This window comes from Lissotriton helveticus, chromosome 5_1 (assembly GCF_964261635.1).
Source record: "Lissotriton helveticus chromosome 5_1, aLisHel1.1, whole genome shotgun sequence".
Taxonomy (NCBI): domain Eukaryota; kingdom Metazoa; phylum Chordata; class Amphibia; order Caudata; family Salamandridae; genus Lissotriton; species Lissotriton helveticus.
In genome coordinates, this window is record NC_136065.1 from 394,704,981 (window position 1) to 394,720,470 (window position 15,490).

The following is a 15,490-nucleotide window of genomic DNA, read 5'->3' on the forward strand; positions in this document are numbered from 1 at the left end:
AGTAGCAGTTCGAGGCTATCTTGGAATGGCATTTTCTACATTTTCAAGACAGCCTTGAAGAAAACAATGGGGCATATTAGCAAGAACCTCGTTAAAATTATCGCCGTGTGTATCGTGTGTAGGACATCTAACCTGGGTTTCTATTAGAATTCTAGAACGCATATTAGCAAGCCCATTATCGCCATTTTAGCGGCCTAAAACGGCGATCATTTTAATGAGGCTCTTGCTAATATCCCCCAATGTTTGGACCTCTTCATGTCATTTTGGTATTTCCAAGATGGCCCCACATTGCGCTAACATGCAACACGACAGCCATCTTGGAACTATCAAATGAATGACTGCAGAATGTTATTTTCTATGATTCGAAGATGGCCACCACGTTACAGCTAAACGTGACAGCCATCATGGAGGTATAGAAAATACCATTCCAAGACAGGTAACTGCTGCTACTGTCTTTACCAATGCTGGAAGCAATTGTACATGTATAGGAAGCCAATAATGGCAAACAGCAAGTAGTGGCAAAGCAAGACTGACTAGCTTTGCCAATGCATGGTTTTATAAGCGTGTTTCAGTAACTAGAATGCTGTCACCTATCAGTCTGTAAGTTCTGAGCCCACTTTATCACGCGCTCTGTACATCACCAAACTATCTGGGAAGCATCTTTGGACAGAGGCATCACATATATCGGGGCAAATTTACAAACCCCTTGCAGCTCCTTTGCACCGCCGTTGCGTCACTTTTGTGAAGCAGCAGTGGCGCAAAAGATGCGCCATGGTGTGGGGTATTTACAACGTGACGCATCTAGGGAGATGTGTCACGTTGTAAAGCCCTGCGCCAGAAGGAGGCGTTCCTGCGTAGGGGGGGAGGGGGGGTCGGGGCGTTCCGGCGCAGAAACACCTCCGAAAAGTGGCTGAGTGAAATCTACAAGATTTCGCTCAGTCACTTTTGAGCCCATGCTGCGTCAAAACCCTGCGCCTGCTTGAAGCAGGCGTAAGGATTGACGTAGCATTAGCCAAATAGGGTCCCCCAGAGCATTGCTGGAGCTGCGTTGCAATTGCGACACAACTCCAGCAATGCGCCGCCTTTACGACACAGATGCGTCACGCATCAGTGCCGTTTTTGCCCCATGGTGCGCCGCATTGTAAATGCGGCGCACCAATGGTGGCGGAGCTGCGGCGCACAATAAGTGGCGCATCCCTGCTGATATGCAGAGATGCGTCACTTATTGTAAATCTGCCCCGAAGTTTCTCACTGCTTGGCTGCAAGAAGACGCACGCACATCTAACCTCAATCCGACACAACATCAGTCAGAATAGGAACAGGCAATTAATGGACACTGGAATGCACAGCACATCCCACCCCAACCATAAACATGAAACTAGAGAAGCCCCACTGTAGGACACCAACAAGCATTGACGACTGACCGCAAGACCTCCCCGCTAACGAGAACGCTGACCCATAACTACTGCCAGATGTTAGCCATCAAGGGTACGGGTAACACATGAACTGTGAGATCAAAAAATATGACTACTAATGAACCCTCAGATGAAGGCAGCAAGAAATACACACGAGATAACCCTTCTCAGCACCAGTCAGTGCAGCTTCACAAGGGGTACGAACACAGTGACATGGGTTAATGCTGAGGGTCATGAAAGCCAGTCACCCAGCGGTGCACCATCCATTCTGGAATAACCCATCACCAGACTAGCAATACTCAACAGAACAAAGGGGCCATAGAAAAGGATTGTGCTATTAAAACAAACAAAAAAACAATAAGGTAACATAACATAACATGACACTAGCTCCACATTAAGGCACTTCAAGCCTTCGCTGTGAAATGGCATTGAAGGCTTTTCTCGGTTGGCCGTAAGTTTAATCTATTATTTATTTATACGTTGCTTTTGACTTCTGATCCCCGCATCTGCTGGCCAATGGACTTCGACCTCCACCCCTGATCCAAGTCAAGCCAAAGAGCAAGCATGAGACAGGAAGAGTAGCAGATGCACGAGGACATGGACACAAGCTGCCAGAGAGGCACAGACTAAACAAAACAACAAAAAGAACAGCAATGCCCTCATAACATTCATGTGCTCAATAAATCAATAGCAACGCAGACAAATAAAGTTATAGCTTTATTTTTGTGTCGTCGGGGTATGATGACACAAGTTGCAGTTAGGCTACACATCTGCAAGCAGTAGGTACATTGTTCCATCCTGTTTTTTAAAATCTTTGTTCACCACTGAATGCTGGGAGTTGTAGTCTGCTTTATTCATTGCACATTGCGGTGTAGGATATGCAAACAGCTTTCAGCAGGCAGAAGAGAACAGTTTGGAGACACTTGGAATGCTTCTCCTCTGGTTGCACATCGCCTCTTTAGTAGGTAGCAATGGTCTGAAAGTAAGGAGAGACAGGGATTTATCGGCACCTATATATGTAAACAGTTCGAACTCCAGGTTACATTGTACTCATAAGCATGGAAACTAAAATTATGTGGCAGGGCCTGACCTAAATATTTGCAAGGTTAGCAAATAATATGGCGCATTTTGAGATAGTATTACTTCATAATTTTGTAACTTTTTCACATGTTATCACTGGGTACAGGTCACCTCATTAGTACCACTTTAACATCCAAATACAGTGTAGGTAACTGAAAGATCAGCAGTCAATCTTTGCATAGAACCTACCATAGTATGGCACGATGGGCAGCCGTGATTTTAGTAACTGATTGGTTTGAGCTACAAACATATTTTGTTAAAATCTACAGATTATTGAGCAGATGATGGATTATGTGGCAAATGTGACAAATCCATAATTATGCATTAAATGCTGCAGGATCGCTTAATTCCAGTGGCCCTGCCCATAAATAACACTGGGGCATATTACTAAGGGCCTTATCGCCGCTTTAGCGGGAATTTTTCCCGCTAAAGCGGCGATAATTTTATCGCCCTATTACCTAGCTGTCGCTAACACCAGTTAGCGACAGCTAATAGGCGATAGCGGGCATTTAAGGGCCCTCTTTGCATGTCAGCGATAATTATCGCTAATGACATGCAAAGTGGGCGTGCCAAGATGTTAGCGACTGGAAACAGTCGCTAACATCGCTATCCCCTATTACCAACTTTTGGAAATAATCGCGCTAAGCACGATTATCTCCAAAAGCTAACGCCTGCCCAGAGCAGTTCTTAGCCATGTTATCCAATGGTAGGTGGATAACATGGCTAAGAGCATTTGCTCGGTAATGCATGAATATCGCTGACTTTTCAGCGATATTCATGCATTTCGGCCGATTTTTATCACTTAGGAGATAAACCTTGATAATATCAAGGCTCCTAAGCAATAAAAATAGGCGAAGCTCGGCGATATAGTTTTGGCCGGTAACCAAGCTTAGCGATAATTATCGCTATAGCTTGGTAATATGCCCCACTGTTCTCCTCCAACTCTCTGAAACCCACTGCACTTATTGAAGGCTGTAGTTGGAGCCCCCGTGTGGCCTGGTTACCAGGAGTTAGACATTTAGTTTTAGAATGAATGGTAGGGTAGTGTTCTGTCTTCACACAGGCGTTTTACTTTCCTTGTTGCACACTGGGACAATGAGACCATTGTATCATATAATAAGACAGGAAGAGCCTGATATACACTTAAATATATAGCGGGAAACAACCTTTACAACGCAACTTTTACAACGCACTACCATTACAACGAAACTTTTACAATGCAACATCCATTACAACGCATGTCATTACAACGCAACCATTACAACGCATGACACTACAACGCACACCACTACAACGCATGTCTTTACAACGCAGTCATTACAATGCATACCATTACAACGCATAACATTACTATCCAACACTTACCCTACTGTTGCACCCCCTGGAGTTAGAATAATAATTTTTACCCCTACACTATCCAACACTTACCCTACTGTTGCACCCCCTGGAGTTAGAATAGTAATTTTTACCCCTACACTATCCAACACTTACCCTACTGTTGCACCCACTGGAGTTAGAATAGTAAATGTTACCCCTACACTATCCAATACTTACCAAACATGCAATGTAATGTTATGCGTTGTAATGGTATGTGTTGTAAAGGTATTATGCGTTGTAATGGAATGCGTTGTAAATGTAGTTTTTTAATTTTCGTTGTAATGGCATGCGTTGTAATGGAATGCGTTGTAATGGATGTTGCGTTGTAAAAAATGCGTTGTAAAGGTATGTGTTGTAAAAGTGTGCGTTGTAGTGACATATATCCATATATAGCAGGTCTTGGCAGCTATATAATAGTGGCCCACATTGGTGAATCATGACATTTGATAGAATTTTGCATGGGTATAACTTGAGAGGCTAGTGGTGCTGAAGGGGGATGTGCCGGGTAGTCGAAGAAGGTAAGAGTGACAACGGCCCCTCGCGGCGGGATGCCTGACTTTCACCTTGTGGATACCCTGCTATCTCACAGGGGAATACCAGGAAGGGTTCCCTAAGCAAGCGCCGGGAAACCCACTGCGGGTAGCTGTGCGCTATATAAGCTCAACTACATTTACATTTACAATTGGATACACAGCATGACTGAAGATGTGCAAAGCAGAGTTGAGGGTGTGCATAGGAGGAGTGAACGCGGATGGAGATTTAGGGGAAGACTTACTACTGGCTTGTGTTTCATGGTGACTCAATGACAATGCAAGCCCTCAACTGGGATTTACTAAGCCACACAAAGCCAACTTGCATGGCTCTGCGTGGTTTAGTAAATCTAAAGTAATGCATGGCAGCACATGACGCTGTCTTGTGGAAGGGAGGCGATCCAAGGGGGGAGTATGGGTGTTCCTATGCATCCATCCATGTTTTTTCACGTATTCCCACATTTACAAAGAGTTGGAAACCTGGGGATGCGTCTAAATGGTACGCCTTCCAGATGCAGGTGCACCAGGGAGAAATATCTTTATTTCTCCTCGTTACTTCCTGTGTGATGCATTTAGGTGTCCCTTACTTAACAAAAACTATCCAGCTTGTAATGCAGACACCCTTGTACCATTGTGCACGGATGTACATTGTTACAACGCATGCTTTTACCACGCATGCTGTTACAATGCAGTTTTTACAACGCATGCTGTTACAACGCATAGCGCTTTGGGGTGCTGGATAGTGAATAGTTTAATTTACTATTCCAACTCCAGTCCCCGTGGATAGTAGGGAAGGTGTTGGATAGTACATTAAACTATTACTTATCCTAGAGCGCCCCCCAGTGCAATGCGTTGTAATGGTTTTCGTTGTAAAACCTGCGTTGTAAAAGCACTGCGTGGTAAAAGTTGCGTGGTAAAGGATGTTTCCCTTGTGCACGGGTGCTTGTGCTGGCACTATGCACTACACAGTGCCCCAGCACAAGGAGTCATCAGAAATGCTCCATATCTTTGTAAATATGGCATCTTCTGATGTTTCCATTTGACACAATGCAGCACAGCAAGTTCCCTTGCTGTGGTGCACTGCAGGAAATGTTAGTACATTGGCTCCTCAGTCTGGCTCAGGGAGCTTATCACAATTCGAAACTATAGTTGAAAAAGTGTTATATCTCATGGTTTGATAAATGATTTATGAACTATAAACCTTTATACAGTGAGTGTGCCCAGAATTTCATATTTGTCAGGTACACAGGGACTACATATCTTCTTAGAAGTAAACAACTCAGCTCACAGGGCAACCACCGTCCGAGGTCACTAGGCCAACCAGCCCACTAGCACTTGTTTTTACCCTCTGGATGAGAGTCCTTGGCCAACCTGTCTTCTCAGTAAAGGCCACCGTCAAATGGTCTAGGTACCCATGGCTGCAAGTTTTTATTTATTTATTTATTAGTGTTTTGTAGAGCGCATGGTTACACTAGCAAGTGTGTCCCCACACTGAGAGATTGCTAAAGGTGGTTTTCGGATTCCACGCTCCTTTAAGATCTTAGTCCTTGGGGAAGAGGATTGTTTTTAACTCTTTTCTAAAGTGTGACTCAAATTGTTCTGTGCGCAGTTTGTCTGGCAGTTGGTTCCATGTCCTGGCCGTCTTGATTCTAAAAGATTTACCTCCCATCCTGGCTGTTTTGACCTTCGGGACTTGTACTTGCCCTGTGCCGCAAGATCTCAGTTGGCGGGTGGGTTCATACCATTCAGAAGGCCATGCAGGTATTTAGGGCCTTTACCATGCAGGATGCGGTGTCCTACACACAGGGCTTTAAAGGTCACCCATTCCCTGATCGGGAGCCAGTGAAGGGTTTTGAGAGCTTTCCTTGAGGATGCTCTTCTGGGAAGTTGTAGGATCAGGTGTGCCGCTGCGTTCTGTGTACGTTGTAATCTAGAAAGGCTTTTTTCGCTGGCCCCTAAAAACAGAACGTTTCCATAGTCCAGCCTGGATGTTATCAGGCTATGGACTATGGTCTGTCGTACTGATATGGGCATAAGGTCCAGCGTTTTTCTAAGGACACGCAGTATCCCAAAACAGGTGCCTGCCACTTGTTTGGTTTGATGGTCAAACGTTAAGTTTTTGTCTAGCCAGACCCCTAGATTTTTTACTACGTTGCTTGGTGTGGGCAGCTCACCCAGTTCTTCCGGCCACCAGCCTGAGGTCCATACTGATGGGGATTTACCTATAATCAGTACCTCTGTCTTATTTCCGTTCAGGCGTAGACAATTGTCTGCCATCCACAGGGCCACCTTCTGCATACAGGCCACGAAGTTGTTGGCGCTTTGTTTCTCTGGTTGCGTTAAGGTCACAATCAGTTGCGTATCGTCCGCATACGATACTATCTCAACCCCGTACGTGTCTGTGATTCTTCCAACCGGGGCCACATATAGGTTAAAAAGGGTGGGGCTGAGACTTGAGCCCTGTGGCACTCCCTGATTTAGTTTTCTTTCGTTGGACCTGAACTGTCCCTGGGCAACCAGAAATGTTCGGTCCGTTAGGAATGATTGAAGCCATTCCCAAGCTTTTCCTCTCACTCCTCCCTTTTCAAGACACTGTAGCAGTGTGTGGTGGGCTACAGTGTCAAAAGCGGCACTGAGATCAAGGAGAATCAGTGCCGCCGCCTGTCCCTCATCTACATATCTTCGTAGAGCTTCAGTTGAAGACAATAGGGCCATCTCGGTCGAGTGAAGAGCTCAAAATCCCGACTGTGAGGGGTGGAGCAGTCCATTAGTTTCAGCAAATGCTGAAAGCTGTTTATTCACTGCTTTCTCAGCAATTTTTGCAAAGTAGGGGAGGAGGGAGACAGGTCGGAGGTTAACAAACTAAAGTCCCCTAGGCTGGGGAGAATGGAGGGAGGGGAAAGGTTCAGGGCGAGCACTGAACTGTTCATATGAAATCTGTTATTATGAGTCATCTACTGGGAATCATCACTGTCTGCAATCATTTGACATTCGTGATTAAAATTGATTATCTCAGAAAGTTTATGCCAAGGGTGATTAGCTGTTGCTGTGGTGTTAGGCCCCAAATGTATAATATCAAGCCATCCTGTCAGACCAGGAAACATGTCAGTTTGCCAAAGGCATACACTATACAGAAACCTTGAAGGGACTAGAGAGTGAGCCTTCCCTCGCTCTCCCAACCAGACGCTTGGACTCACTAAACGAGAAGGACTAAAATGGAACCCTGCTTTTAGGGTAGAAAACCAGGAACAAAGAAAGTACAGGAGGAAAACTTTCTTGAAAACTCATAGGGTTATTAAAATTGCCCTCACCCACTAAATAGTGAGGCGCATATCTTTTCAGAAATAATTTCTCTATAAGAGGGATCCTCATTGTAGAATTAAAAGGTTTACAACTTTCTAAGTAGGAGGAGCAATATCTCCATTAACTTGCCTGCATGTACCGATATGTTTCGGCCTATTCCAATCGCCCTCTGGGTCACTGGCATTCCTCAGGATACAGATCCTTTATCATTTTGCAGATCCCTCCTAGTTCAATGACTATGTGGTAGGGATAAGTATATGGCAATATTTGCCTTTAGTAGACACTCAGAAGGCGTACCCGAGAATCATCATTAATTCTCCAAATCCGAGGCCAGAGTGGGAATGTCGGCCTATAGTCACACTTTCATCAAGGAGCGGTTCTCTGTTGTGACTACTGCGCCCCCTCCGACGGTCCAAAGGCATATGCCACATCATTGGGCCGGTCCCAATCTCTGTCTCATTGTCACCCAGTGGATTGGGGTAATTGCCCAAACTGTCCTTCCACTGCAGGCTTTTCCATCAGCACACAGTACTGATTTGTCAGCTTTGTTTCCTTCTGGTGGTATTCATACTACTGCTGCATGCTCTCTGTTGGTGCAGGGACCACCACAGTCTCATCTCTTCCTTACTCTGCAGAGTGGTATCATCCCTTTATGATCATCAACATGCTATGAGGAGAGCACCATCACACATCGACAAGCCTTCGCATTTTGCCTGTTTTGACTGTTTTCTTTAGATGGTCTTATTTAAAATGGTCTATAGTAGATTGGGTCAAATTACACATTAATTACCAGGCAAGATCAAAGTGCAAATATATATGTATGTACCTTAATGAGTGTTTGTTGTTTACATTCCACTTCTAGCAGTGTTTATTCTCAACAGTTGCTATTATATCATTGCTAAATTGGGATTACGTAGTGTGCAATGTATGATGGTCAAGTGTTGTGTTTCTTCTTGCAGATTGCTTGCCAAGAGATGTGTCCAATGGCCCAAAAGCTTCATTCTTACAGTGGAACCTTTAACCACCAAGTGGGACATGCCTCTCTATTTAGGAACAACAGATGGTGGGGCTTCATATTCCCATATCTTCCCTGGGAGCACCTATTTTTCCAATCTCAAGCTTAGCAGGCCATCCACCCTCTACACTATCACAACCATGCGTCACTGCTGCTCATGGGGAAGGCCCCTTCCCTTTCGTGTGGGTGATTTTTCACTTTAAAATGAAAGCTGTGTCCTGTGTGATCATTAAGGCAAGACTTACATCAGTGATCCACTTGTTGTAGTTGGAGACTCGGCTGAAGACGGTGGGCTTCTTCAAGGCATTGCACCCAGCGGAGGACACAAAACTGGTCACACCATGGACGTACCACACTCCATCTGAGCCCTGGCAATTCAGGGGTCCACCAGAGTCACCCTGAAACAGTTCGAGAAGTGTGTTAGTGAAAGACAGGATCTGGGTGGAATTCTTAATGTGAAATTAATTTCGACCCAATTACACACCAAGACCCCATAACCTTTTGGGAGGCAGGCAGAATACATAACAGATTCACATCCACCAGCAGAGAGCAGACACAGCCAATAATTCAAACATTGCACAATGTCACAGGCAACACAAACTCACCATGCTCAGTAGTACACACATACAAATCCACCCTTAGCATACCGTACACATGCACACAAAAAAGTGTTGAGGAGCTCATTCAAGCAACAACGCGCCTTCCATTATAGACACTTATGCACCACAAGAGGGAGAAAACAAGAAAATATGAACAAGCACTGGCAAAACCAACACAACTGGCTTGCATGAATGCATGCGAGGAACTCCACTTTCTAACCTAGAGGTCTTCAAACTGGGGTTTGCCACCCCTGGGGATGCCTGAATTGATCACAGCAAAAAGCGCAAGGCTCTGGCCAAGAAGAACATTTATCAGGCCTCTAGGATACAGAGGCAAACATGATGCTTAAACACTACTGCATTTTTAGTCAAAGAAAGCAGTGTCCCTAAACCCCTCTATAATTGCCCACCAGTATGTTTTTCAATCCCTCCCTACCTGGAAGTAGATGTAAAAATGGGGTGGGAGAGGATTGGAGGGCACCAAATAACCACAGAGTACCTGTCCCTTTTCTTATAAAGGATCATACTGTGGATACTTTTACCGTTTTAGGAAGTCCCTTGCATGTTGGCAATCATGCAATTTTTTGTATTTTCAAAAGGGATAACTGGAAATAACTTCAGTGTTTAAATTACTAAATATGCTTAGAGCTGACAATGTTATAGATTATGAGAAAATATTTTTGCCATTCGAGGGGGCCCGATGAATTTTCATTACAGAGGGGAGGGGTGGCATTAAAATGTTTGAAAGACACTGAGGGCCATATTATCAAGAAAGGGGGATACATTATGGCCGCTTTTATCGACAGGAAACTGTCGCTAAAGCGGCGATAAAGGGCATAATATGCCCTTGTGAATTCCCATAGAAGCCCAGGTTAACACCAGAACCTGGGCTTCTATGGGAATTCACAAGGGCATATTATCAAGCCCATTATTGCCGCTTTAGCTGCAGTTTCCTGCAGATAAAAGCGGCGATAATGTATCGCCCTTTCTTGATACTATGGCCCTGAATTCTAGACTATGTTACAAAACAAAGACAAAATGGGAATTCAATTGTAAAAGAGTAACAAACCATACTATGCCTAGTGTCTGTCGCCGTGTGCTTGAGGTTAGTTTACATTGGAAGGAAGATTATATCTGCTTAAAAGCTAATGCACTACACCAGTGATACTAAAAGCAAGCCACAGGGGCAACTTGCTGTCCCCTGGCATCTATATATGCCTTCTGGTCAAAAGCAGCCCTGGGCTGCTGTATACTTGACTGAGCACTAATATTCAGAGTACTATTAAATTAAAGGGTACGCATTTATTTATAGGTTAACTGAATTTAAAGAAATGAAGTAACTAAGGTGTCCTGCACCACTTAACTTGAGGATTACCTTCATTTTTAAAGAAATCTTGGAGAAGTGAAAAGTTTCAAACACGAATTTAAAAACATCCATGCTTCCCCGCCCCAACAACAATGCCAATAGTGAACTAAGAGGCAAGTCATTTGTTATGTGCACCCTCTGGGTGGCCTTTGTTGCCATTATACATGGACATCATTCTGGTTTATTAAATAAAGTATAAGAGAATGTTTTTTAAAACATAAATCCTGAAGTCCTGTATTTCCTGGTCCTCTTATATGATGTATACTTGTTAATAAAGAAAAATGGAGGAAAAGTGAAATAAGACAATTGTCTAGGATCACAAAATTTGGTCAAGTGGGGAAGCCGGGATTGATCACGCATTTACTGGTTTCACATTGTGCAATTCAGCCTCTAGATATACAGGCTTCGCTTTCCCTATGCCCACGCTACAACCTCCCTGGCTGCCACCCTTCTATCATCAATCCAGCCCTCGCTCACACTACAGACCAAGCTTTTTGGCCCCAGGGAAAGTTAGACTATCCATGCACTACACCAGCTTTGTCCTCATTTTGTCAGTGATATAAAAGAAATCATTGCCAGAATATTACAGAACTTCTCATTAGACAGGCTTGATGATAAGGCCTCACATTTAGTTCACATGCACACAATGCACACCTGAAGGCATGCTTTCACAATCTTTGCATAAGAACTTACGTTGCAACCGGCTTTGATATCACCACCAGCGCACACCATGTTGGTCTTGACAGTGCTGCCCCACCAATCCCGCTGAGTGCAGTGAGCATGGTCGACTGCGGGCAGCAGTGCCTGTTGCAGCGTGCCAGGGAGAGGTCCACCAGCTGCAATAAAAAAAGAGAGAGCTTGAGTCCCAGTGTTATGTGATTGGCCAGACTGAGCATGCAAAGATATCATGATATATTCCTGAAGGCAAGGCAGATCAGAAACCTACCAGCAACCGGTCAGCATGACGCAATATTACCGCCACTGAGAATCACAGTAAACTTGAGTTTTATGAATTCCAATTTGGAACTGTAGTTTGCACATGTTACTATGTTTGGGACAAGATCTGACCGGTCAAGAATGTGACTGTTTTTCTGCTAAGGCACCGACTCGTGCGCAGAAATCCAACACCAATCCTTTGTTCAGCCAGCATCTTCTTATGAGACAAACCATCATGATCTGGTGGGAGAGTGAGAGACCCTTTAGCAGCAATATTTTCTGATCCTGGGTCTGGCTGCTTGCACTCAGTGGTGGAGACACCATGGCTCAAGTCACATCCTGAGATTCGTCCTGGCCTGTTAACTGTATTTTGTGGGCTTTGCTGACGTGGGCTGGATACTTCTTTGATGGGATCTTGCAGGTATAACGGAGTCACTGACGCAGAGTGAGGGTCATGGTGTGCAGTGACTCTCAGGGATGTGAGTCTTCTCTTCTGATGAGGTAAACTTTGGCACTGAATGGCTCTGCTGCAATCGAGTCAGCAGTGGATCCAGGAGGCTCTTGCAGTCGACATGTGCCAAACCAGTGACTTGCAGTGGGTATAAGCAGAGCGCGGTGAATCCTGCATAAGAAATATTAACCAGGGCCTCATGGCCTGACTGAGGAGTTGGTCCAGGAGAACCAATTTGGACCGCAGGTCCACGAGTGCCGCACCTCTTTCCTCTCACATCGCCCCCCATATTTCCTCCCTCCCGCAAGTAAAACGAGACTACGAATGGAGAGCGTGCGAGGTCCCTGAAGGGTGACGGAGGCCTCAGGGTTGGAACTAAACTGTCATAGTGGGGGGGTAGTGTGTGTGCAAAGTCCACCTTGCCTGAAAGACCAAAAAAAAAAATGCACATACTATATCAGTGGAGTAGGAGCCCTACTGACCCCCATTGCTGCCTAAGCTCCCCTTCTACCTGTGAGTGGAGAGAACAGACGTTGCAGAGTAGTTGAGCAGGTGGACGCAGTGACCCAACGTAATGAGTCAACGCCTGCCCAACTCCTGTCCTGATAAAAGAGACTCCTGGATTAACTCCACTTGATCCTCCACACTATAATTAGGAGACATATATGACTAGAAGATAGCAAAAAGCAAGGCTGGTCCATGTCCAACCAGGGTAAATTGGCAGGCTTGCCAGGCCAACTGCAAGATCGGTGGTGATGGTTGCATAGCCAGTACGGGCAGCACTCTTTCTCAACAGAAGATATTTTATAAGGTCATCTGACGTTGAGAGCTGCAGTAGATGTATAAAATGAAGAGTGGGGGAATGTTGCACTGCTGTGACATGATCTTCAAAATGGAGTGGAAAGAGTGACAGGGGCAAAAGAAGGAATAGCAGCATTTGAAGATATATTGAAGCAGCTGTATATGGCATCTCCCATCTCTCTGGGTCTCCAGACATTGGAGGAGGGGCAGAAGATGCAGTGGGCTGGCCGAGGCACAATCATTTCCGCTTTGTGGGGTTCCCGGAGGGAGCAGAGGGGGCACATTTGGAAACATTTTTGGAGGATTGGCTGTGCTCCTGGGTCTCAACAAAATCTGCTTGTATTTCATAATAGAGAGAGCACATCAGGCTTTCACTCAAAGACTCACCCAGATCTCCACACTTCTCAACTTCAAAGATCACACTGTTATCCTTAGAACATCATGACAGAAGACCCAAAATGAGTATGAATCAAACCTCATTCTACTATCCCCTGAATACACTTGCATGGTCCAAAAACAATGGAAGACGTCTAAAGAACTGAATCAGAAACTTCATGCCATGAACATATCTTACATGCTGCTGTTCTCTCCTCCATAACTCAACGTTTTTTTCTGCAAAATACCCTAAAAGGTCTGGAACTCGATGGCCTACAAAAAAAAACACACCTAGAGACCCCGTCTAGTCCTGTAATTTGAGAAGATGGAGTGGTCTGCCCCAAGGCAGGCTCCTGGGCAGATGGCACAGAAACAGGAATGGCAGTGATATGTCCCTCCATCGCTAAGCACTGAGAGCATTGATGGCCCGGTGGAGGACACAGATGCAGTACCGAAGTCTCTGACATGAAGCACTGTCTTAATGTACGAAGTGAAAGGGACTAAGACATTGCAGTAGAGTGGCCCCACATGGTGAATGCGGTCCTTCTTTTGTCAGCTCAGTTCTATGTGATCTAGGTGCAGAACTTTCTTGAGAAACTCGCCCTATAGTATCTATTAATAGAGCCTGCCGTCATGTTGATAATCCAATGTGATGAAAGCCTTTCATAGTTTCTTGTTTTTGTTTTTCAAACAGATTGCATAGATCCTCATTTCTCTCAGCCTTTCGGGGGCATCCCTGAACTTTGCTGTTTTGTCTACGCCTTCCCATTGCATATCCATCCGTCCAGAGCTCTACGTTCTGCATCATTGGCGCTGGCTACGGTCCCGGTAATCAAGCGTGCTCCCATTGGGGGTCGCTCCTTTAGTCATCTGGCACCCCTATCTTGGAACCCACTGCCTTTGTCTTTGAGGAAGACAGATAATTTGTTGTCATTTAGAAAGGATCTCAAAACATGGCTGTTTGGCCAATGATTCCACCGATTACCGTGCTCTTTGCTGTGCTGGGTCTTGAATAGCGCCGGGACACTCTGTTTGAGTAGCTGACCGCTCTACAAAACACTGGGTAACATAACATAACATATCCTCAAGTATTCTCCCTCTTTCTGACCTCCTTCCTTTTGCTTCTCCTCATCTCTTCTTAGGTCTGGTTTGACAGCACAACTGCCTGTAAGATGTATTGATACCAATTCTTTAAAATATACATAGAGTGGCCATGGATCTTACATTTCACATCATGCTATTGGCTATATGATGTAAAATTCCACCTTTAACAAATCGCTTCCATTGGAATTCATGGGAGATTATTTTACATCTGAAAAGTACACTTAGTTATCATACCTTTTATCCCGTCTGTTTTCTATATAGAAAGCAATCTGATTTTAGCTTCTTTTCCTAGCATGGGGAAAGCCAATAGGGTATGTTTTAATGTGACTAAGAGCAAGTGTGTTTGCATTGCATCTAAATGGCACTTTGCAATCCGGGGTAGCATGCTACTCACCGAAAAGCGCTTCAACACCTCATTAGTGTTAATAAGCGCTATATAAATACAAATACAATTTGTGAATGCTTGTGTTTACATGTGTTGGCACACACAGACCTACTAACTTTGCAAATACTTCTTCTCACTGAATGTAGGTGGTCATAATGTACCACTACTTCCCTATCTTCTCCCTTGCCCTATTTCTCATCCCTCCTTACTTCTGTCTTTCCTGCCCTTTGTCTGTCTGCTGCTTGTAGTCCTATGTTCCTGCTTCCTATTTGGAATTGCGGAAGAAATAGAAACCCAACAACTCCATTCCAAACTTCTTTGGTTTATTTTTTCACATTTTCGTTGTACACCGTTCCAATCCCGCGTTTATTTTGGAAATTTCAGAAGTTTTTTGCATTTGTATGATCAGTCTCTTTTGCAGATCTGCGAGTGGGACACACGGTCCGTGATTTCCTATTTCCCTCATGTCATCAAATGAAATTGACCTCTCATCAGGTGTGACTTTCATTTCATTCAATCCATTGGTTTCACCAAGTGTTTTTTCGTCGGGTATACCGCTCCTTCAGCTAGCCCAGGACACCTCAACCCCTATCAGTAGCCGCCAATGCCACTCGGTTCTAGGGGGCGCAAACAAGATACGACCAATGCAAGCCAACGATGGTGAGGATATTTTTTATGCTATCTAAATTGGTTTATATTTAATTTGTTAGTTTATTGTTATTACTTCTAATACTGCTTTACCTAAAATATTTA

The 15,490-nt window shown here is 44.6% G+C and overlaps 1 protein-coding gene across 1 annotated transcript in view; it reads right to left on the reverse strand.

Annotated features, from left to right (window-relative positions):
* Window positions 1-2,119: 2,119 nt before the first annotated feature.
* LOC144754601 (chymotrypsin-like elastase family member 3B) overlaps window positions 2,120-15,490 on the reverse strand; it is a 32,692-nt gene continuing 19,321 nt past the window's right edge. Inside the window, exons 6-8 of the mRNA XM_078642608.1 lie at window positions 11,379-11,521; window positions 8,966-9,118; window positions 2,120-2,391 (exon numbers count right to left, since the gene is read on the reverse strand). Coding sequence (XP_078498734.1) covers window positions 2,374-2,391; window positions 8,966-9,118; window positions 11,379-11,521 — 314 coding nt within the window. The 3' untranslated portion in view covers window positions 2,120-2,373. The remainder of the gene's footprint in view (window positions 2,392-8,965; window positions 9,119-11,378; window positions 11,522-15,490) is intronic.